At 39.4% G+C, this 23476-nt stretch overlaps 2 protein-coding genes across 8 annotated transcripts; both read right to left on the reverse strand.

The window, feature by feature from the left end:
* Nucleotides 1-690: 690 nt before the first annotated feature.
* Nucleotides 691-9634, reverse strand: LOC111247924 (uncharacterized). 7 transcript variants are annotated; one of them, XM_022799473.2, is made up of 4 exons: nucleotides 7157-9634; nucleotides 5975-6089; nucleotides 5554-5674; nucleotides 4537-4947 (listed from the first exon to the last, which is right to left on the reverse strand). In XM_022799473.2, the coding sequence occupies exon 1, from the start codon at nucleotides 9625-9627 to the stop codon at nucleotides 7957-7959; it is 1671 nt and encodes a 556-aa protein (XP_022655208.1). In that variant the 5' UTR covers nucleotides 9628-9634; the 3' UTR covers nucleotides 4537-4947; nucleotides 5554-5674; nucleotides 5975-6089; nucleotides 7157-7956. The 7 variants fall into 7 exon arrangements, with proteins under 7 accessions (XP_086839302.1, XP_022655208.1, XP_022655207.1 ...); XM_022799472.2 differs by having other exon boundaries at nucleotides 5539-5674; XM_086983174.1 differs by lacking the exon at nucleotides 5975-6089.
* Nucleotides 9635-10817: 1183 nt separating this feature from the next.
* LOC111247926 (uncharacterized) lies at nucleotides 10818-13971 on the reverse strand. The gene is made up of 4 exons (XM_022799476.2): nucleotides 13665-13971; nucleotides 12330-12770; nucleotides 11953-12180; nucleotides 10818-11767 (listed from the first exon to the last, which is right to left on the reverse strand). Exons 1-4 carry the CDS (start codon nucleotides 13734-13736, stop codon nucleotides 11699-11701), a joined length of 810 nt encoding a protein of 269 aa, XP_022655211.1. The 5' UTR covers nucleotides 13737-13971; the 3' UTR covers nucleotides 10818-11698.
* Nucleotides 13972-23476: the final 9505 nt, after the last annotated feature.

Here is a 23476-nt window from a genome sequence, read left to right on the forward strand (position 1 = left end):
CGTATGTTATTGGCAACGCTTGAACCACCGACTTCTTTTCAGATGCGAGATATGGTATTTTGCAGAAACTACTGGTTCAACTAAAAAAACCGTCTGCAAACGTCCAAGTAACCACCAATTACCGTTTATAAATATTCATGTGTGGAGGTTAGCTCAGTAGCTGCTATTTGCGCCTAACATACGCGGATTTATGGTCCGATATCGGCAAATGTAAAGACAAAATATGTGCTAGAATAACAAACCTGACAAGCAGAAAAGGATTTTTAATTATCGTTAATAATATTAGAGATAATTAAAAATGCCTCAAGTTCTTTGCATAGTGAAAAAAACGTCTGAATCTAGAAGGTAGGCCAAATGGACCGCAGGTAACTGCTGAATAAAGAATATTAATTCACAAATACTATGGTGACTTAAATCATGATAAAGCATAATGTCGTTCAGTCCATCTAGGTTATTTTGGATAAGCTTCGGGCTGTCAATATTCAACTTCTTCTTTTCGGTAATTTCGTTCAGCCGCTTGCTTTTGTCACGAGTTAGCAGTCCGGGTACCCCATAAACAGAAAATGTCCTTTAATTACCTCTCAGCACTTCATGCAATGCACAGCTGATGCCCACTAACGTCTTTGCGTCAATACAAAGCAAAGAAAGACCCTCTCCATCAGAAAAGACACCATAAACGAGGCAAAGTCATCCTTTTTAGTGACGTTAAAGCTTTTATTGCAAAGGTCTGAATAGTAAATTCTCTTATATCTTTAATATTCTCTAAGACTCGCTTTTGCGGACTTGTATTTTTTCAGTCACGGGCTACTGAAATTCATAGAAGTTCACCTGTCAGAAGCAAACTGAGAAAGGTATCTAGCTGGGCAAGCTCTTCAACGCTATACCTGAAAATTTAGAGAATAAATAAATTAGTTTAGGGGGTGAGAGAAGGTGATAGATAGAGTGATAGTTAAAACATAGTTAATTAATTTGTTTTTAGGCCTCCTGTGAAACTCTGCACTTTGTTAGGTAGAAATAAGCCGCTGTTACTTTCTGCCAATTTAACAGATAGACAACATATGCAAACGGGCATTATAAACAGGCAAAAGTGGTCGCCGCTAGCTTTTGCAGTAAACTACTATGAGTCCTGAAGGAGGTGTTGGAGTTGAACACTAAAATACACGGTGTGAACTTTGTTCCCAAATCAATGACCCAAGTTTTTCTAACTCTTGCTACTTTTATCGACCTTGAACCACTTCTAAATATTCCTTTTATAGATCGATAACAGGCGTCATATTCAATTGGTTTTATCTTTTTGAGTACTTATCACATTTTTTGAATATTTACTAAAAGACATACTGTTGCTTTTACCGCCAAGACCTGTCATTGCTGTTATTCAATTTACAAATACGTAGTATTTCAATAATGAAATATAGAGAATCTACAAAAACATGGTTATTTTTATTTTTCACTTAGAGGAAGAATATTATTGGAAAAGGAAGAAGTAGCTAAAACTAGATGACATTATGAGTACATAAGATGATCGAATGGTGTATTTAAAAATATAAGCTGTAAACTATTGATGAGCTTTTCATTCAGTTGATGAATATGGATGACCATGTCTCGATTGAAAAATTTTAAAAGATTGCCGTCTCGAATGCACTGCTCCGTCTGTGAAACAGCACTAGCTAACGTTATCAGAAGCCGCATATGGGGTTTCCAGTGTTCATAGAAGGTATGAGAAGCCTGAAAGCACATGAGGAAAGTGGACCCGCTTTTTTCAAATCGTGGTGTAAAAGAATAAGGATAAGGATAATTTCATAAATATTTCGGATTTATCTTTGTTTTCGAATATATTGTAGGTAAGTGTAAGATAAGATATACAACTTCTGCTTTTGGTTTGGCTTAATCTAACACTAGCATCGGTTACCGAGAATAACGGGTTGTTTTGTCGACCAAGTTTTACCCAGTGATTCATTAGATCGAATTAATTTGAAAACAATGTAGACGAGTTATTTATAGGTATATTTATATAAGTCAATTATTTAGGTTCCTTTTTGTTGAGCTCTGCAGCAGGTGGAGCCTATATGTGTTAACATGAGCGCGTAGCACTGGCAGAATAATAAACGATTTAATAACAATTCAAGACAGCTAAACAGGTCAGCAGAAAAGATTATAGTTCAACATATTAATTTATAAACCTTGCAGATAAAGGCAAAAATACTACCTAGCTTAAACTGACCAAACTCTCTTAACTAGAAACCTTAAGATGCACTGGGCTTTAAACCATGTAACGCTGCCTTTCCTTAGGATCCCAAGCTTCGTCTTTAGCATAGTTATATCTTCATGTAATTAATCGTTCTAATCTTGTTGGTTATCGAGGAAAAAGCAGTTGTATGATCGTCACTCACCCTGATGAGCTTGTTTCGTTAACAAAAGTATATTCTTTTTGCCTATATTTATAGGAAACAGCTATAGAAGAAAGAAATTGCATTTTTTTTTGTGCTGCTAAATCCGCTGAACACATTGCCTATATGGAGCTGTTCCTTAGTTGAACAATGCCAAGTTAAGTACGGGGATAGGAAAAAATAAAGGTGTAAATATTCCTTAAATGTGCTTCTTAACTGCTGTAGAAAAAGAACTTTGATTAAACTTCCTCATCTGCCACGTTGATTTTGTAGCTTCACAAGTATTTGGGAGTGGCTCATGAATGTGCACAGTGATGAAGCGAGCTTATACGCTTCATCACTGTGCACAAGTCTTCATCAAGGCGCCTCTAGACTATTAACAGCATAATCTCAGCGTCATACAATAGAATAGCAACCTAAGAACTTATGTGCTTGTTAAACCATACGTAAATACATGGATGGCTAAATACAAGGTATGTTCATTGTTTGAAGTAACTAAATGTAAGTTTTTCCTATTTTTGCTTCAACTGTGAACTTACCTTTTGCCGCCCGCGTTTTTGCATGTAGCACAAAAACTCTAAAACAGGATCCATGTTGGTATAATATGAAGATTACCTGCTCTTGGCTCGCTGATCGATTTATCAGGTCGAGCTTTCAGCAAATACGCTTTCAGTTAACAGATGCAGTTCAATCCGGGCCCTTTTGATGAAATAATAACCTTCAACCTATTTCACAAACAGTGACCTTTAACCTATTAAAAAATTAGGAAAAATGTGGTGTAATATCATGTTGGTCTTTTTCACTGAAAGCTAGTGAAGTCTACGGGGTTAAGCTTGTACAGTAATATGCCTGCTTACAACTGTGTGCCGGCTCGTGTTGATGTTTTACAGATTTACCCTGATAGAAATTACATTGACGTTCGCTAAGATGATGCTCAGCCGTGGACTGGAGTCAACTATAAGAACACATGTGAAGCTTGAGCTTGTCTTCACTATTGGAGTTAAAGGGTTTGATGGATGAATATGTACGTAAGTGTTGAGAAGTTGACGACATTTCATAGATAACTGCATTAATATCTACTGGAATTAGTTTGTCGGTTCACAAGCGTCCTTTGATTTTTCTTGCCGAAATCTGCACGCGAAATATTTAACTGGGGGATCGAGGAACTGCAGAGGCAATCCCGTATTTCTCTCATATGCACCATTCTAACCTGGTTAGGCGATAGTATCGACCTCCGTACCAAGTTGGACCGTCCGGAAGATGATGTACTAGTACGATACATTCGGAACTAGTCTCTACAGAAGCCATTTTGCTATATGGAGCAAATAGGAGCTCTACAATAATAGGGAATATTGGTCGCTTGCAAGAGACCTATTTTAAGTAATCTCCGTAATTTATAAATTTTAGCAGTTACCAAAAAAAAATAGTTATTTCCATCCATTCTCGCGATCTTTTAAATTTTAGCGGGTGTCGTATTGCGAGAGTTTTCAAAATATCAAAGACTTTGCCGCTGGCGATCGTTAAGTGGGCATTCATTCCCAACTTTCTATTCAGTACAGCTATTAAATTATAGACCAATACTCACAAACGCGATGCTATTCTATTCAATGTGCTATTAACGTGTTGTAGTTATAATTTAATCATCAATATAAAAATATGAAAACATCATGACCTGTTGTGTTATTTAGATTGTACGAGCCGCCACAAAAATGTTTAGTAGTTAATATATGAAGTAGTAATAGGTTTTCACATATATCTGAGCAATGGCCCTACTGAGAAGTTCGGATTTGTGGCTGAGACTCACTAAAATGACACATTCTGTTAACAACCAGTCTTGGGTAGGACAAATTATTCATTGAGACAAACGTAGTATCACACAGTGGCATGAACGTCATCTGGTACATTTTTTCGTGATCAGATAAACTGTTAACATTAAAGCGTACTCAGCTTATCTTCTACAAAAGCATGAGATAGAAAATCAACTGCGTATGTATGTCATGGTATTTATAGTATAAACCCGTCGTATTTACCGTGCACGGATGCTGGACATTAGTTGCTTGATGTAAAAACGTTGAAAGAATACCATCAAGACGTTCAAAGAAATGCTGTTGGTAAATGAAGTTATTTCATAATTGACGAGCCTGAACTATTTGACTTTAGGTGACACACGTTTTTATTCTACCCGAAAAAGTTCACGCAAATCCCTATAACGTTATGGAGCAAGTTGTGCCACCTGTCATTGCAGAATTGAAACTTGTAAATGGATCTGCATCATTACATTATGAAACAGTTCACAGCTGACCACACGATCATTGTACATATATAACACTAGAAGTCATTTATTCGTGGATACTATGGGATGATCAACTCCATTTTGCTTAAGAACTTTGCTCTGCATGTTGCGAACCCAAACTAGGCTTGACGATTTCGTTGGCTTGTTTCTGGTCTGTTTCCCGGGCTCTTCATGTGGGTAGACCCAAATTATCTTCGAAGGGCTGCTTGCTACTCTCGTGACAAGAGCAGAGACCATTAGACATATAAGTATTCGAAACGCAAACATCTGAAAGGCATGTTGGATCAGTTGTCGTTTGCTCTATGTTATTATTATTATAACTTCATTACCTTTAAGCTCGTTCGTCTGTAGTCAATCAAAACAAGCGCCTGGAGTACGAGAAAGTCTGCTACTGGGAAACATCCAATAATGTAACTACACTATAGCATACATATGTGTCGGCTAATATTCCAACATTACGAGAAAGATCGGTGAGTTAAAGTGATGGTGTATATATATATATATATATGAAATACAAAATCGACAATGTTTTGCACTTCGAGAATGGTTGTCGACCCATCCATTGCTATTACCTGTTTTGCTATACGTACAAGAAGAGGAGCACTTATCCGTGGTACCTTAGACGAAGCCGCTTTCCCAGAAGTTCAAATGATACGTAACTAGTAGGCTCGGTTGGATACGATATTTACTGGCCGTATTTGTTTTTACTATAAGGTTTCAAAACCACTGCAGATCAGCCTATTACAGTTGCTTAGCTTCGTATATATTCCATTAAAATTCGACCTTCGTTGCTGCATATTACAATTCAGAGGAATGTCTGACTTTTTTTTGTACATCAATTAATGAAAACCTAATTACCTTAAGCATAATTACCGAAGTGGCTGTGAACGGGAGAGAAAAAGTTTGCGTACGCACGTGCTTATGTTTTCCTCAAAAGCACAATGGAGTTCGCTTGAATTTCCAAACAGAGAAACACCTAACCTCAAACGGTTACCTGGACGAAACAAGGACATGTTTGCATGTGGAATTCTAGCTAAATTAACTGGGACTTCACACCTAGAGAATTTTTTCTACAATCATATACTACGTAAAGTTATAATTTAGATGAGTCATTTTGACTATCAATTGCGACTACAGCCGGTGGTGTGTGGACTACAGAATATGTGCGAAATTAGGGCAGCTTATAGTAGCTATGGGCAGAAACAATCACTAGCTACTAGTCAGCGTCTAGCAGCCCTATATATAACATTTTAGAATTTTAAATTATAAGGAAACGTAATAGACAAATACTAACGGAATTCACAACTCTTCATTGGGCATGGTTCTTTCTGACAGAACGCTCACGATTTGGATAATGGACTGATGTCGAACCAGTATCCCAATAATAATAGGGTACTCAGGTTCTTAGACTGAAATGTGTGGAATCATTCTTATTAGCTTTTCACGTAAAAGTCGAGCTCAACTAATGTGTTTTATATCAATCATATTTCTTTCTTTCTGAAGTGATCGAGATGTATATATATATATATATACATGTGTTCTAGGTTTGATTGTTTGAGTGTTATAGAAACGGTACGTATTACAACAACTACTTGTTTCATTTTTCGACCAGAAACCAGAGTGACATGAATCAGCTATACATGTCCATCACTTCAGAAAGAAAGAAAGAAAGAAATATATAAGCACAAAAACAATTAAACTACTTTATAATAAAAATTACAGGCTATATCCGACGAAATGATGCACCACTCAAAAAAATTATCGACTTATCCCAAGTCGACAAAATCCCGAAAATTAAAGGCCATATGCAACAGTGCTTTCTATAGCAGACATTTCGACACGTATTTGCGCTCAAAAACCTCCTATACGCTAAGCAAACAATTTAGCATTTCTCAGTTTATCCTTTTCCACATATTCTTCTTGTACATAAAAAAAAAAATAACGCTTCGTTTGGCCTGTCCACAGAAGATTGATCGCTATATGAACCTCCTTGAAAACTTCAACAAGCGCTACTGGTTGTAGCAGTAAAAAAACTAAGCATAAACAAATTGAGCAATGTTCAGTTCACTCTATTCCAGCTCTCAGAGTGTGTGGTATTCAAAAAAATGAAGATCGATTTTACGGTGGCGTCGTACTTCCAGGTGAATACCTATCGGAAAACCATTTAGGTATTCGTCAGTTCTGGTGTATAAATCTCTGAACGCGAAAACCAGTAAATACCAATTCCGATGAGCCAAGCACATTTAAGCCCAAAGTGCAGGGTCGCTGACCACAAGTTAAATCAACCAGATACCTCATTCCTGATTTAAATATTCTTTATTGAAAAAGTATAGTGCTCTCTGAATTAACTCCTATGACATAGCCAATATGTATTCTAGTTCTCAGTAATAAAGGCAAGTTTTAGTTAGCTACTAACTTACTCTGGCAGATGCTGCTATGAATATTTGTGGTAGATGCTCCCAATATATCTACTTACTGTAGTTGGTAATTTACAGCGTTTGTGCTTCCAGCTCTCAAATCTCAGCCTCCTGTTGTTAGAAACAAGCTCTTTCTACGTAGTGGGAAGTAACGCAACTTCACGCTATCCTGCTTGACCCTCAATTATAGATGCGCTATTTTCTTTGTGTTTTCTTCAACTTCTTTTAAATTGTAAATTATGCCATAGAAGGCTAAGTTTTGCAATACGACGACGTTTCACTTATGCCACTGCCTTTCACTTAGTCATTTCGATATTTTAAACAGCTTATCCGTGAGCGTCCAGTGCTTACATATATACGGGCTCCAATAGGCACACCATCAAACAGTCTGTAGATTTCCGTGGTTTTACGAACACCAACTCACCGTTCGTCTACGAATGAGTCCACACTACGACTCAAAAACTCAACGGTTGGGTAGTATGTAGAGAGTTCTATTTCACTATAAATATAGAATAACTGCGAGATATCGATTGTCCGTGAATCCGTCAAATCGTAAATCCATGGAAATGGCTTATTGAGCAATAGGGACTCGATGGCAATTCGTTTTGATTATATCGTGGTGCTTATCTAAAGGTCTGCATTCTAAAGATCAACACCTTACAGTATGTTTCTATTGTGGATGTGTATGTGGCCAAAATTAAGATAAATACAATATAAAAGCAATCCACAATACAGAAACAGTAGAATTGATCTTATATTTGAACCTAAAAGCCTTACTCAGTGCATATTTTAACAGCACATTATCGGGTACCCGAACGCTGAAACCGTGCCTCACATTTTCAAAAGATTAAAATCGTTTTCAAACCGTTGCAGTCCACTTTACGACGTGCTCTTGGGCAGGCTTGAGTTCATCGTATAGAGTTCGGTAGACGACCGAACTTAGAAAGACGAGGTTCAGAATCACCACCAAGAAGACGAACAGCTCGAGAGACATAAAATGATTTTTGTGAGCACAAGTCCGACGAACGATCACAGGGTTTGGTAACATCAGCTGATGGTGTATGATCATCTCGGGCCGTTCATCGTACACTCCCGATAAACTGGAATTGCTTGAATTACGAGACACAACTTCATTGAGGTCTGAAGGCGTAGCAGATTTGACACGCGGCAGGGAAGTCCCGCTGTTGCTAAACTGAACTTTCTTGACACCAGCGAAACGAACCACTGGGAGAGTAGACACAGCTGGCTCGTTTATGGATGAATTCATGTACGTGCAGGAGGGCCTGCGCGGTTCCCTTAAGATTGACTGATTCTCCTTGCTGCCATGAAGAATTTCATCTTGAGCGAGCCTTTCTGGAGATGGCGGAACTGATGACGGATAAGAAACTTGCTGCTGGGAAGACTTGGCTGCATTGTAAATCATTGGTACCATTAGTAGGTCCTGCGAATTATGACGGGAAGGTGTACGGGCGACATAGACTTGAGGGCGAGCAAGTCCAACTGCATTTTTGGCCTCAATCCCTTCCTCAATCGAGGATCCCATTGGTGAACTTAAACTGGACATCTGCAATTTGACATCGGCCGCGTTAGATAGTTTCCCTGTTTCTGGCTTGAGGTTCGTCACACAGGCCTGTGGAGCTTCCATCAAGTTGGCTCTTTGGCCTCCATCCTTCAAATTTTCCGCTAATGTGTCAGGTGGTTGCAACGTCGATGGAGTGCCTGGGGATGAAACAGTCGCAGTATTGTTAAAACCACTGTTAAGCATCATTGGCTCTAAGTTCTTTAGTAACATCGGTATTTTCATGGGTATCGAGCCTGCAGAGTGGGTTTCAGGCGGTACTACGGTCTGAACTTGAGCAACAGCCGGATTTAAAGTAGACGTTTGGGTGGGTAAAACGCCTGCACTATCACAGCAAGTCGACGTTGGAAGGGATGCTGACGTCGGACTTTGAATTCGAGGCATGCCTGAAACCGCAGGCAGAACAGGAGCTGCTACCGGGGCAGGGTCCGTGGTAGGAACCGGACCCGAAACTGAAGCTATTCCTGAGGCCGGTGTAGACACTGGGGCCATTATGGCTGCAGGGGCTGCAAACAGTGCAGGGATAGTCGTTGTTGCTAATGTTGACGCTGGAGACGGAGTCGTCATTTCGAAATGCACAGAAGATGCAGAAACAACCGGTGGTAGCGCGGCAGGCATAGGTGATTCTATATTGGTACTTCCTACGATAGGAGGAGCTCGAAGAGTTCCTGAATCTTTTGCTGGGGGTAGAGTACTCACTGCGGCAGTATTTGTTGATGCCGTAACATTTGAACAATTTCGGGTGTTTGCTGATTCTTGATAAATGTTAGACCATGAAACGGCCTTTGACATCCCCTGTCCAGGTGCTTGTGCTTGTCCAGAAGCCACATCTGCGGGTCTAGCTGGAACATCAGTGGATTCTTTATAACATGCTGACATAGACAGCCCATTGGTGTTCGCATCTAAGACCTTCGGACACTGTGTTGACTGAAACTCTTGTTGATCATTCATAGCTTCGTCGTTATGAGATCGAAATGAAATGACCAAATCAGATTAGTAGTATTTAATTCAATGCAAAATACATTTATAGTATTAAAACACAGCAGACGTATTTCAAAATATAACCGTTGTAAAATACGGGCAGTCCGAATGTGATTTAAACCAATAGGATTTTTCAAATGGTTGAGCATACATTCTATTGGTACGGAGACTGATGGTCACTGAACTCTATTACAGTTTACCGAGCGTATATCTGTTCGCTAACTGAATAGATCGATAGTGCACTGAGGCCTTCGTTAATCGGGTTTGTTAGTATACGAGTGTGCGCTTCATCAACAGCTGAGACAAATCGAAGACTCCGTCTGTGGGGAACATTACATTTCGTACGCTTTGTGCCATTATATGGTGAACGCTAAATTTGCCAATGCTCGTAGCCTGGAAATCATTAAGTGCTCAAAAATTGGTAAGCTGGCTTTATAGGTCTATTATGGATATCACGGATGCTTAGCCCCACTGACTACGCTAAACAGCGTGTATATATCGGCAGAGTAAGTGGTAGAGTAACGAAGCCATTAACCGACAGAGCCGGAGACCCCCGCCGACAAGGGCGATCAAATAAGTTTACCATGTAAACTTATCTGAATCATGTAATGTAATGCGATGGCTTACAAAACAGATCTTTTAGTGTGTTTAACTGGGTGTTTTTTCAGTCTAACAATGCAAAGGGTTTCGTACACTAATACAGCAGATTATTAAGCGCATGAGGAACAGGGAACAACTGCCTTCCAGCCCACATCGACACGTTTTAGGAAGTAGATATGGTGACTAAATATAATATTAGCAATATTCTTCCCAAGTAGATGTAAGTTACAATGGTGGGAATTTTAGGAAAATCTATCTTGCATCACAAAGCTTAAACCAGCAACAGCTAAAAAACAAACATTGAATTAAAATAGTCTAAAGTAACAGAAAAAGGAGTCATATTCATCGTAATGAATAAGAACACCTTATTCAAATACTGTATAATTGAAGAGATATCCACAATTCTATATTGATGATGCTCGCTTTAAGGCCGTTACAGGTAAGCAGGTCACGATAGCATAGAGCATTACACAGCAAAAGCTGGAGAGAGGTTCCATTGTATAAGAGTTTTTTCAAATAGAGCAATAAAAACTGTATTGCCGAATATTGAACACACAATTATAGGATTATGTGTGCATATATGTCCAATTTATTCGCTTCATAATACATTCATATCCAGCGTGTATAGCGATTTGTTTCCGGTCGGCTTTGTTTTTACAACTATTCTTCGATATAGACGTTGTCTGTATTGTTATTAGTCGTGCGTTTTGAAATGCCTGTGCTATAATTATTTTTCGTATATATATATATATATATATGTATGTATGTATGTATGTAAATCCATCTAGGAACGAGCGCATAGCTCATAAGCAAGCGTTTCAAAGACTATATATCATAAAGGTCTTCTGTTAATAGAGCAGTTTTATTCAACTACATATAGACCAAATGACGTTCGTGAAACGTAACGACAACAGGATGCAAAGGGTTACGGTGCATGCATGCAGGGAGTACGAGTCCTCAAAGTTTCGTCGTTGACGAGCACGAAATTTAACGAATGTACGCCCATATGCACGATGGACCACATATAAGTCGAAACGTTAACTAATGTACAAGTAGAGGTCTTGAAACATTGAGTGCATTTCTGCTACATTACCCAAATCCCTTATGGGATTCATCTAACAAACGCTCTATGCAGTTTTAGACTATATGATTTTATGGCGTTGCTTGTAGTAGCAACCTAGATCGTACGAATACAAGTTCGAAACACGCTCAAACGGGCGGTGGCTTCAGCTTTCACTGTCAGAAGAACGTCGATGGAAGATTTAGTTTTTTTCACACCAGGTAGCTAAGCTATAAGTGGCTAGCTTGAATACTTGATCTGGTTAAGTAAAATAGCATAATAAAATTATTATTTCTCGGATGCTAATGAATCGTTCACCGTTCAGAGATTCCGGCACAGCACTCTGGTAAATTATTCTTCTCGGGCTTAGCAAATTGGCCTTTACCATCTCTTGTTCCGGTCTTGACGGTTGCCACCAGTCCAACCTCCGTGATTAACGTTGGTGTTCACCTATCGGGTTATAATTGGTAATGAGTTTCACAATTTGATTTTGTCAACAGAGACGGTTTAAGAGCTCACGGCAGCTTTGCGATTTTTGTACAAACTGCTATTTCGGTACTGATGAGCGAATATGAATGAGAATTCTTTATACCACTTAGAAAAAGATGATAAACGCTTTTTGTTCAGCTGTTTACCTGCCAACCGCCACGTACTCTCTCATCACCGCTCGAATGTCCTCCAGACCAACTACTCTGACCCTGGTCTTGCCATTCTCCATGGCCACTTTTATGCGCTGTTGGAGAGTGTACGACCTTTGGAGCGGATGACCGAAAATGGGCGCTAGCAGGATCTTCATTGGCAGTTCCTGGCTCGTTGGTGTCAACCTTTGCTCGGAAACCATGCTCATCGGCCACATACGACACCTTCAACATCACGATAAAAAAACACGTTCGATACGTGCAAAGTTCGTGCGGCTACGAATGTACCGTTGGTGTAGACCCTCTTCGATAATCAAACAAAATTCAAACACGTACTTAAAAAAAAAAAGGAAACAAAGTGAGCACATACTTACCTTCCTGCTTCGTCCATCAGCAGTCATCAGTGTATAGTATCCCGACACCCTGCCATGTTCATCAGTTTTCTCCTCACGAGCAGTGGTTGCATCATGCGAATGTGTCTGGTAGCCGAAGTGGTACGGCCTCCACTCTTCCGCACCTTTCCAGCCACCTCCGTGGCCTCCCTTCTGATCATCTGACCATCCGCTGCCAAAATGCCCGCTTCCGTACTGTTTATTACCTCCGATTCCACTTGACGATCCGCCCTGACCGGACCCATATTCGCCACTGGACCAACTTCCCCCGCCGTGACCAGACCCATATTCGCCACTGGACCAGCTTCCCCCGCCGTGACCCCCAATGCTGCCAACGACGGGAGGCCCGACTTTCTTAAACGACGAACTAAAGCCCCCGCTATCTCCGTCATGCCATCCACCACCACCACCACCACCGCCATTCTACATAAATTGCGTGCAGAAAATCGAAAATTCACAGTTATTATGGCGGTGTTGTGTCAATAAAACTGGCTACTTCTTCAGACGAAACTCGCCGGAAGCAGTCATATTGTGTAGCATGTTTAAATAGAAATAGTGTTTTCCACAGTCAGTGTGCATGTGAACGAGACTGAGGTTTCCATAAGGCTTATTTTTTAGCTCAAGTCGTTATGGCGAGGCTGCATAAGTGTTGTACAGAGATTCCAAAGCAGTGTAGGGTTTTATCAGGTCAATGCCGCACACGGCCTGAACATTATCATTCATGGAACTAAATATGATTTAGAAAATTTGTTCGATTTCGTATATGCTAAGAATAAACTAAAATCGCCCAAAAAACATTTTTCTAGCTAGCTTCCTAATCACTAACTGAATATCTTGTATGTAGAGTGCGCTCTATCTGTGCCCCTGATCAACGAATTATGTATATGTCAACACACTCTTCTGAGCAAATAATTAAAAAAACGTGAGTTTTCAAGATTGTCAACGATTAGTGCACTAATTAATATGAGAGTGTACTTAATTCGAATTTACTGAAGTGGAGCTCTTTACATTTGAGCTACTTGCGAGATCTTTTGATAAGTCAATAAGGTAATTCTGCACGATATGAATGATATCGAAGTCTGCTAAAAGCCTCTCTCGCTTAGGAATTTTCTACTGACCTTTCCATGTCCACACACTTTGTTTCATTTTGAAGCCTTTGGCACATATTTTACGTACATAGAACGTGTTCTCATTTCAAGAGCCTTGGAACCTTCTCTGCTGTTTGACGTACTTGCTTACAATTACCGCACTTTAAATTTATTGGCTATAAACTCAATCGTGCAATCATAACGTACTCGAGAAAGCTAAAGTTCTTACGTGTCCACAGAAGCAAACTGGAATCATAGTAAACTCCATAAGTACAGTGATCACTACCACAGAAGGCCGCATGGTATGTGGTCGATGATGGCTTTTTTCTGTTCCAAAGATTACGCTGCCACTGTTGTATTTGCTTGCCGCTACCCCAAGACGGGGAAGTTTCTCGACGAACTTAGTTTTAGTTACTCCAAATTACGCTGTGCTTCTTCAGCGCCTAGGTCGCTCTGATTTTCGTTCTTACCTCTAGACACAACAGAGCATAACACAAGAAGCAACTATAGGAAACCTGCCTCAGACAGCTAACGCAAGAGACTAATGCTTGCCTCGTTGACCCCCTTATATATATATATACATAGCTGTATAGGTGCGTCTTACGCGACATAACAGCTTCGTATATGCATTTTTGCTGTTTACCTGGATGGGCTTAATGGAACCACAGGGACGGGGGACAGGGGACGGGGGGTCCTTTAGGAGAAATTGCGATTGCCACCAAAATGTTAACTAAAGGGGCAAGGGCAGAGTCTCACTAAACTGCTAAAGCGCTTACTAGGCAGTGACCGTGGTGCTTCTGAGGTGAACCAACTGCTACTCAGACAGGAAAAGCGTATGCGCTGTGGGGTACCGACCACGGCTTTATTTGTAGCCGGTACCGCCCTACTTGAGAAATCTACCAATGCGTCATCAAGGGAAGACCACAAGATCACTGCTATCGACGATCAGTCATCAAGAAGCGATACAGAAGGAGATCACCTTCTGCGATTTAGCCTCACACAAAGCGTCGTGGAGCAGCCGCAGCAATGCCAGACATCACGCGCTTGTTTAACAGCCTGCCATGATGGCCGTGGTAGTGCCACGAAAATTCTTCTGCACGATTATTTATGCGTAACTGCCTACGTATTATCCACCATCATAATCAACACCAGAGTCGTAGTCACAACAATAAGTGTAATTGTTATAGAACAACAAATACATCGGTCCACAGGACGTCATAATAACCGCAATACTGAACTAGTAGGACGTCGATATCCTCTATCTGTGAGGTGTGAAATATCTCGGTGCAATTCTAATCTGAGTAGCTCTGACAGAATGGCCGTTGTTGTCTCACAGAAGATGGTCCAACGGTTGATAGCGGGTGAACGAATCAAATTAATGAAATAGTTAAAAATATATGGATACGAGAGAGTGCTTCGTACCGGTGCCCGATGGTTATGTCCGATCGCAAATAGCTCGGGATGGTTACATTGCCTACCATAAGATCTACATATTTGCTTTGACATTTTCCGTAGAAGTGTTTTATGATAAAAATGGAAAACGTTTGCTGTCAATACAAAACTGTGATACGTATGAGGAGCCAGCAATCGCGATGAGCCCGATAAAACGACGGAATTAATGGGTCTATACAAACCTACTATCTATAGACATTGTGCTATTTCTGAACAGAATGGAACTTTTCATTTGTGAAATGTGGCAGAAACCGTTTCATTGGAGCGCCAACTCAAGCAGGAAGCTCTGCGTTTTATTTAGTTTGTTAACACGTTCTTAATTAAAGACGTTTTGTTACTCTGGAAACCGAGAACTGGTATATGCATGCTGGTCAATTTAACTGATTTATGGTCTTCCTCTGTGAACAAACTACAGTTTTCCTTAGTCGATCTGAAAGCAGCGATCCTACGAAATTGAGTTTTTTTATTCGTAGTTGTGTTTGAACCCCGGGGCATTTCCATATGCGAGCTCAATGTGTAAGTCAACAAAATGTCCTAACTTTCAACCGGTCGATTCCAAATTTTCTGGGGGAGGAATTGACTTTGGCGTGCAAAGTTGAAGACAAACGGATAAAATTTCCTCTAAAATTTGTGCATTTTGATCCAATTTTTTATTTTATGTATAAACAAGTGGTAATAAAAACTACAGACGGTGCGCCGTGTTTTTTGTTCGATGGCTTTTAATTCTAAAAATCTATTATTTTACAATAAGTGCGTAAATCACAAGTATGCATACGCATTGAAGATTAAAATAGCAATTAAAATATATACTATGTTCTGCATTCGATGTTTGTTATAGATTAAGACCAAAACATACCTTCTCCCTGTGAACTTACTATAAAATTTAAATAGCATAAAATAAATAAAATTTACAGTCACTTTTATATGCAATGAATTAACATTATGAAGTATATACGATAAATCGTACGGTTTATAATAAATATGTGTGTGTATTGAAAAAGGTGGACCAGCTAAGGCTGGAAACCTCGCTGTCATTTTTCATGAGCATTGAATTGATTAAAAAAGTAATAAGAGAGCAATGGACTATTTAAACAATTACTAAAAAAATTCTATATTTTTTAGCCAAATTGTCATATGCATATGCGCACCACTGTAATAAATCTCTGAATAAAGTGTGTCATTGTGATAAGTATGAGTTTTCAAGTTTTCATTTTTTGTTTAATTGCAGATATTGGAAAATAATAGTCCAGTTTTCTAAATGCTTCATGGCAACTGATAACAGTAAAGAGCACTGATTTTAAATAGCTAAAGTTGTTCACGGTGCTGTGGGTGGTGGTCCCATCTAGTAGAACCTATTTTTGGGCCGTGCATTAAATAAAAAACTTCTTGAATTTATGTAAGGTCATTCGTTTTCCTTTGGGCACATTATTGAACCCTTCAATCGGATCAATCCTCAAAATACTTTCAGATCTGTCTTCCGCGTATACACTATATATAACAGCCAATAAATATGTGCCATGAAATCTTACGAAGGCTGTGCTTATATTGTCTACAACTTGTGGACAGTTCCGGTGTCTCATACCATACTACTACTCCTTGATATTTTGTCATTTCTGAATAATTATGTTCCAAAGTGTGACGACCAGATAGAATTCTATGGGCCGAGACGTACAACAATCATAGCTCCAGCTGTTCTCGCCCGTTTGTAACGAAAAATGAAGGTCAAAGGACTAATTCGTCAGTATCAATCTCTTTTTCCCAAGTAGCCTGGATGTTGTTTAGTAAAGTGGTGACTTTATTTCCACTCGGATCTTCGATGATCATTTGTTACCGTTGTGATACAGTATACAATACGTACATAACGGATGAACAAATGCGCGTACAGATCGCGCCGGTATCGCACCGGAGAGAGAAAAGCGCTGGCTTTTAATGATGATATGAACCAATGGAACAAACGAGAACTGCTTCTGCTTGACTTCACCATTGGTACCATGGTATCTAGTTTTCGCGTTTGGTTAATAACTAGCCGCTCATTGCCAGTGACTTGGCAATGTCGGATCGTGGTTGTATCGTATGTTGTAACTGATGCCTGCTTCCAGATACACCCACGCGGGAGCCTTCACAGCAACGATCCAAGGCTTCACAGGGGCTTATGACGCTGGATTTCATCGAGTCAAATTCGGCCAGGCTTTGAACATCTCAGTGAAAACCGGGCTCTTTTGCCGGCGTTCTCTTATGGCAGCTGTAACAAGAGCTATTTTTCCTCTGTGGTATGTCTCTGTGTGTGTGATTAAGAATTATGATCGTTTGTTTAGTAGAGGCAAACCTGCGGGTACGGATACCCTCACAAACGAATCGGCACCGAGTTCAGCAAAAGTGACAGAATAACAAACAGATGAACAACACCTGCAGCTACAGAAGCGGATTCGGACGCCGATATCGTTTGCTGTCGTCGGTGGTTGATATGCAAAACGGTATTGCGGTCTTTGTTCTAATGGGGTAATGAGAGGGACCGGCAACCATTTCGTTTGAGAGGTCAACTAACATTTACCCGGCCTGGCCCGCTGTAAATAGAATTCGATTATTTTATGTCCCTTAATAAGATGAATTTATCGTAGCCCCTTTTCACCACTTCCGAATATTTCCATTCGCAATTAAGCAATAATATTGTCAATAAAGAAAATTCATGTAATAAAGAATTTTAAGCAACTTAGTAAACTGAGCGGAGAAGTCTCATATTTGTTAATGTTTAGTTATGGTCGCCGTAATATTCTCAGATAGATTATTGCAAGATAAGAGAGCACTTGTTACGTAACATTGATGTAGTCGTAGAAAAAGTAGTCATTCGGTGGCCTCTCTTTGTGTACCCACAGTATTGGTTACATAGGAAGTACTATACAATGTTATTTATGATCAAGAACACGTCAATCGAGCGCCGCTATCTTAGAACATCATCAAAGCGCAATAACGGGCTTCTGCTCAATTGGATTATCGTCTCGAGACGTTGTCCACCTTTGATCACATCAACATATTGGTCTGTGAAGAGAGCTACTTCGGATCTCGTTGCTCCGTACGATTTTACGGTGCGTCCACACCCACCGGTACAGTTACCATAATTCTTCTTTGTTGGAGCCACCAAATATAACTATTTACTTTATGCCCTCTGTGAACACTATACCTATAGAAATTGTCTAGCATTGCTACTACTGCATGAAAATTTCGCCAGCTGAAATGTTCGAAAAATACATTTCTATAGAAAATTTTTAGGTTGTCCAGCTGGCACTTGCTTGAGGCCTACCAACTATGATAAGTAGCAGTCTGGACGGCTGCAGTATGCTTGTCAGCTGCATCGCGCGAAAATTTATTTCTCCAAGTATGGATAGTATTTACGGCAGCGAAAAAATGCGATAGATGTCCAGACAACTCTTGCATGGTAATGAATCCTGTAGTTCATAGAAAAATAAAGTATCTTCACTGTTGCGTATTGTCGCCATAATTAATACATTACCAAGATCGCGTGTCCTGAAACAGGAGCTCAAAAACAGTCGGTCGCTGCAGACAGATTGCCTACTTTCGGTAACCGGACAGGTTGTGCTTGTAGTCTTACAAGGTTAGACAACTCGGCAAAAAATTTCCAGCATACCTTGTGTCGTCATAACCTTGCATCGGTTGATTTACTAAGCAATTTCATTTATAAGAATATTATACTATACTACATCTATGAGAAACTCATCTATTAGATTGAGCTCAGAGCGAGATCTTGTTAACCTTGTCCCCTTTCGAAGATCACTACATCTTAAGATATCAATTTTTATCTTTTTAATTTTTTTTTAATATAATATAATTTAAATTATTATCTAATTTACATCATTATCATCTGTCATTTTAACAACAGTTATTTTTACTCTAAATTTTATTCTGTTGCTGTACATTTATGTATGCTCGACTTAACATGTTAATTGCTATCGTTATTGCCGCGGTCGTTTGTCATCCGACAGGTGTTAAAGCGCATTTCACTTCAACCAAACACTATTACAGAACAACGAAGGCAGCCCTTTGCTCTTCGATCTGAGTATCTTTAGGATAAGTATTAAACTTGGTTCTTTTACAATGATTATATTGGAGTCACACTGTCGGCGTTGTTTACAGCAGGCCCGACCTTCGTCACAAGACAATAGCACTCTTGTCAAACAGATTAGGAGGCGCTGTCTTTTCGCCCGGCAAAATGTTACAGAGGTGCCGATAGGTCAAAGCAAATGTAAACATGGGTCAGGAGGACAAATGGGAAATCCAGATAGCTCGCACGCTTTTCTTCTGTTACGTGTCAAAACAGATATAGAATGGTTTAATTGACACGAGTCGAACAGACGTGCGTCACGCCGTCTCACGGCAGGATGGCGCTAAGAAGCGTGCGCTGACATAAGTATTTCCTTCGTGTGTGTTGCCGTAATTTAATGATGTATAAAATATGACTCGATAGCCTCATGCTCAGCTAAATTTTATTTACAGTCACTCTTCACGAAACTGGAAAGCATGATGATCCTTTTCGTGTCGGCCGACCAACCCGTACGTGTCCAAAAAGTAGGTTCGTGACTCCTTATCGAATTTATTCTTAAACAAATATTATATCGACGAAAAGTTGTCCGATAGATTCAACAGTACGTGTCATGAGTAATAAATTCATCTACAGTACTAGCAAGTTTGTCTCAAGGCCATATTACGATTTCGGACAAATTCTAAGTTGTTTCTTAATAAAGGTGAATCATAAGATTATGATGACGTTGCATAATACTAAAAGCAAACCTCACCGAGCTTTTCTATAAGGATTTTTCTGGAGGCAATTTATGAAGTTCGTAGTTGCAGATGTCGCTCACTTTTCTAGTTAATAGCGAACTGAAATTAGCGTCAATTGATCATATACTAACAAAATAGTGAAAGTGGCTCCTGCGGTGCTCTGTTTCAAGCAGTTTTTTTTTTAATTTACTTGGAGGCCAACCGTCGTTTAATAATACAAAAAGCGCACGCAGGCAAAAAACGAAGACATGTGACTCGTTCAATATCCTTTCTTGATTTTGAAGCTACTGGGTAAGGTCCCCGTTCAACAGTTAAGATCCGCCTGTTTCGGTGAAAACAAAAGGCTTGCAGGTGCCGACGGTCATTTATCTCGGTTATCGTCATAACATTATCGTGTGACTGTTGTAAAATTCGCATTTCTAGACAATCTGCTCATAGATACCTATATGTAAAAGTGTCAACAGTGTAATGAAATCATTACCTTTACGGATCGGTTTACCGATAATAACAGCTCCTAAAATTCATACGACAAGGATACCAACTCTTACCAAGATGGCCTATTCTGATTCATTGGCCAGTGGTATAACATCTATTTTTTTGCCAGATACTAATGTTACGAAGCACCAAATGTAAAAATATCGCTTAGAGAATGAAGAATCGTTTCTGCGGACGGAATACTCATCTCTGATAAAAACTGTTCAGCTGAGTACGTTTATACATTGGCGTTTTTAACAATGGATGGAAGTAAATTAACTAGCGGGTTTCAATTTGGGAAAAAACTCAGTGCAAAGGGAGCATGGCAACAGTAACGGAGAAAACAATCAACAAACGATATCTCTAATTAACCTTTTCTTTTTTGCATCGTTGAGTAGCGCATTCGCTTTGTCGTCTCGTTTCACATGTCTCCGTCCAACTGTTCTACAATCTTGTAGTTTAATTAGTTTACCAGAATAGCTTTGTATGCTATTCTGGTAAACTGTATGCAGTCAATCTTTCCCATCTAGTTCGTTGTTGCTGTTGCCTTTCGTACCGTCATGGTTATCCGCAAACGGCAGGTGCCAGCTGGACGTACAAAACAGTTTATTTGGCTGTCCGTCTTCAGCTCCGTTCCAGCGTGACCGCTAAATGGCCGAAATAAGTCACCCCATGACAGGCAATTCAACTTCGTTCCGCACCGCCGCCGTGCCTAAATAGAGAGATTTCTGGAAACACGACGTTGTTGTTGTTGTTGTCGTTGAAATAGTAGCGAAGACAGTCGCTACGGCCTGTTGTCTTTGGCTGGCCAAATGAAAAGCAAGCAAGAAGCATAAACTGATGCGCATCTTCACCGGCTTTAGAATAATCTTACGGTCAACTCGCTCACAAAGCCCATAGAATAGACAGGCGATACTAGCAAATATCACGCTATAGACGTTTGTTGAGCTGACACAAATATCGAGTAAAGTTCCTTCTACGTGCAGTACATGCCTGTCTGTTCTAGACGCGTTCATACGAAAAGGTCGGATGAAATACAATGTCATAAAGCCTTGTTGAAATCCAGACAACACAATAGAAACGAGTTCACAGCTTGAAAGGAAAATTCACTAGCTTATTTGGTGAGACAATGATAAGATTTACTGATTAGTGGACATTAACAATATGTGGACGAAACGCTGACCCAATATCGAATTGATGACATCGGTGTTGACTTTCTTCTAAACTCAAACCAACAGAATTCTTAAAGTGTGTTAAGACCGTGTCATGTTCGTCACTGAATTACAAGATCACACTGTTGTTTTCGCCCCTCGGCCTTGTGTGCCTGAAAACAATGAATATGAACAAGAAATACAGCTTTTGACAGTACATCCAGTAAGTGCCTCGCCTGAGAGCGGTTCCGTTTATATTATTTCACATACTGTTTCTGAAAGAAAATATGTTTTCGTTATTTTCGCCGTGACAAGAAGCTGACGGACCTTTAACCTATTCATCAGAGCGGGTATTGAATCTGGAAGGACAAAGATGTTTACTCGTCTTTTTTTATCACTGATTCTCAATTGTATACATAGTCTCGTTTTTTATAACAAACTCTAAATTTTTATGACAAGACGTAATGAAAAAAGATACACAGCACAAACGATCGGCGTGCTTCTTAACAAATTTTCATCTAAACCGAGTTGAGTGAATCAAACAGCGGATAATAAGGCGAACCACTTTATTAGTTTATTGATACTGAAAAAAAAAACTAATTTCGCTGATGATGTTGTGTTTTAATGGTTATTATTGGCTCCGCCAATAATAACCATTAAACAAGAGATATTAGACAAGGGACCTTGTCGAAGCTGTTCACTTTATCGAAGTCCTGACCTCTTTGGCAGATGATTGCGTATTGCGAGCTGTAATATATATATATATAATAAATAAAAACTGGGCTACATGAGATATACCCACAATACAATATGCTTCACTGGCTGAGCTATCTGATAACAGAACCAAAATAACAAGATACACTTTCATGACCAGAAACGTCTCTGAGACATGATCAGTAGGACCATGAGAAATTTGCTGGAAGCTGTATGTGAGCAGCAGAAGATCATTGGACACTTATGCATGCAATCTATCTATTTTGTCTAAAGTGTCTCATCGCTTCATTTCAACTCTTTGTTACATTACTGTTATTATCGTTATGGTCGACGTGTTAGGTTTTATTTTTTTTAGGCTTCTACAAAATTCATTTTATACTTGCTTGTCATTTCTCTTCTGTAATTTCCGATGCGTTACAATTCGACGACATAATTGTGTAATGTAGGACCATTACCATAGCTACAATGGCTAGCCAGTGAAGTTTGGCAACTTTTAAATAACAAAATAGTGATTATTATGATAGCCTGCTCATAAAAAAGGTTGACCTTTTTTATTAGAAACCTATAGGATTTTCAATTGGTTTAATACTCATTCACACATGTATGTTTACATCGTAGAAAATATCCTTTTATATTTTCGGCCCAATAGAATTTTGCGGCTCTTAACTTTTGTAAAGTTAAATATTTAACTTTATAAACTCAAATATTTACGTTTATAAAGTCAAATATTTAACGTATAAGTTAGTTGGCTTTTAATAGTTCTGTATTGTGTATGCTCTATCATCACCACCCCAAAGCAATATAGATGCCAGAATCTTGTTCGTTACGACAGCGAGCGCTCAAGTCAGACTATGATATTTATCAATCTGTGAGATGACTGTCCGAAAGCGGTATGACAGATTATGACGGCGGTACAAGTCAATAGCCCTGCGATTGTCGTCTGCCGATGATGTACCCCCGTATTTACCACGAAACGAAAGTTTTTTCTGTGCCGTTGAATAGCCAGTATTTTTCCCTCTGGCATACAACATTAAAAAGAAAAGTCCAATAATACGTCAATAAAAGATCCATACGCGGCAATGACTGGGACTATTATCCGGTCCTTCGAAAAATTTAGTGCAATGATTAGGTCTCTGGTGCATCCATTGCGGAAAGGATGCTGGATAAACATCAAATGTATAGATGTTTGTTGTATGCATTCTTATAGAAAAAAACAATGTTCAGTTAGACATATTAGCCGAAAAAATCAAACTTTCATCCGCAGCACGGTTTGGTGGCAGAAAAATCGATTCGGAAAAAGATAATTAAATGGAACAGTAGCCGGCAAACCTTGTTTACAACAGCCTGTATCATTTATAGAGCTTCATAGTTCATTTTTTCCTCTTGACTTATTTATGCTACCTTAATAATCCTTTATATCGCGGTTATACAGAACTTAGCCAATAAAAAAGCAACG

The sequence above is a fragment of the Varroa destructor genome, unplaced genomic scaffold, assembly GCF_002443255.2.
Source record: "Varroa destructor unplaced genomic scaffold, Vdes_3.0 BEIS01000003.1, whole genome shotgun sequence".
NCBI classification, from domain to species: domain Eukaryota; kingdom Metazoa; phylum Arthropoda; class Arachnida; order Mesostigmata; family Varroidae; genus Varroa; species Varroa destructor.

Coding starts and splice junctions, on each gene's coding strand:
- LOC111247924 (XM_086983176.1), bottom strand. CDS start 9,627: ATGAATGATCAACAAGAGTTTCAGTCAACACAGTGTCCGAAGGTCTTA.
- LOC111247926 (XM_022799476.2), bottom strand. CDS start 13,736: ATGCGGCCTTCTGTGGTAGTGATCACTGTACTTATGGAGTTTACTATG. Junction 12,181..12,329: donor CTGATGGACGAAGCAGGAAG/GTAAGTATGTGC, acceptor GTGATGTTGAAG/GTGTCGTATGTGGCCGATGA. Junction 11,768..11,952: donor GAGTACGTGGCGGTTGGCAG/GTAAACAGCTGA, acceptor ATAACCCGATAG/GTGAACACCAACGTTAATCA.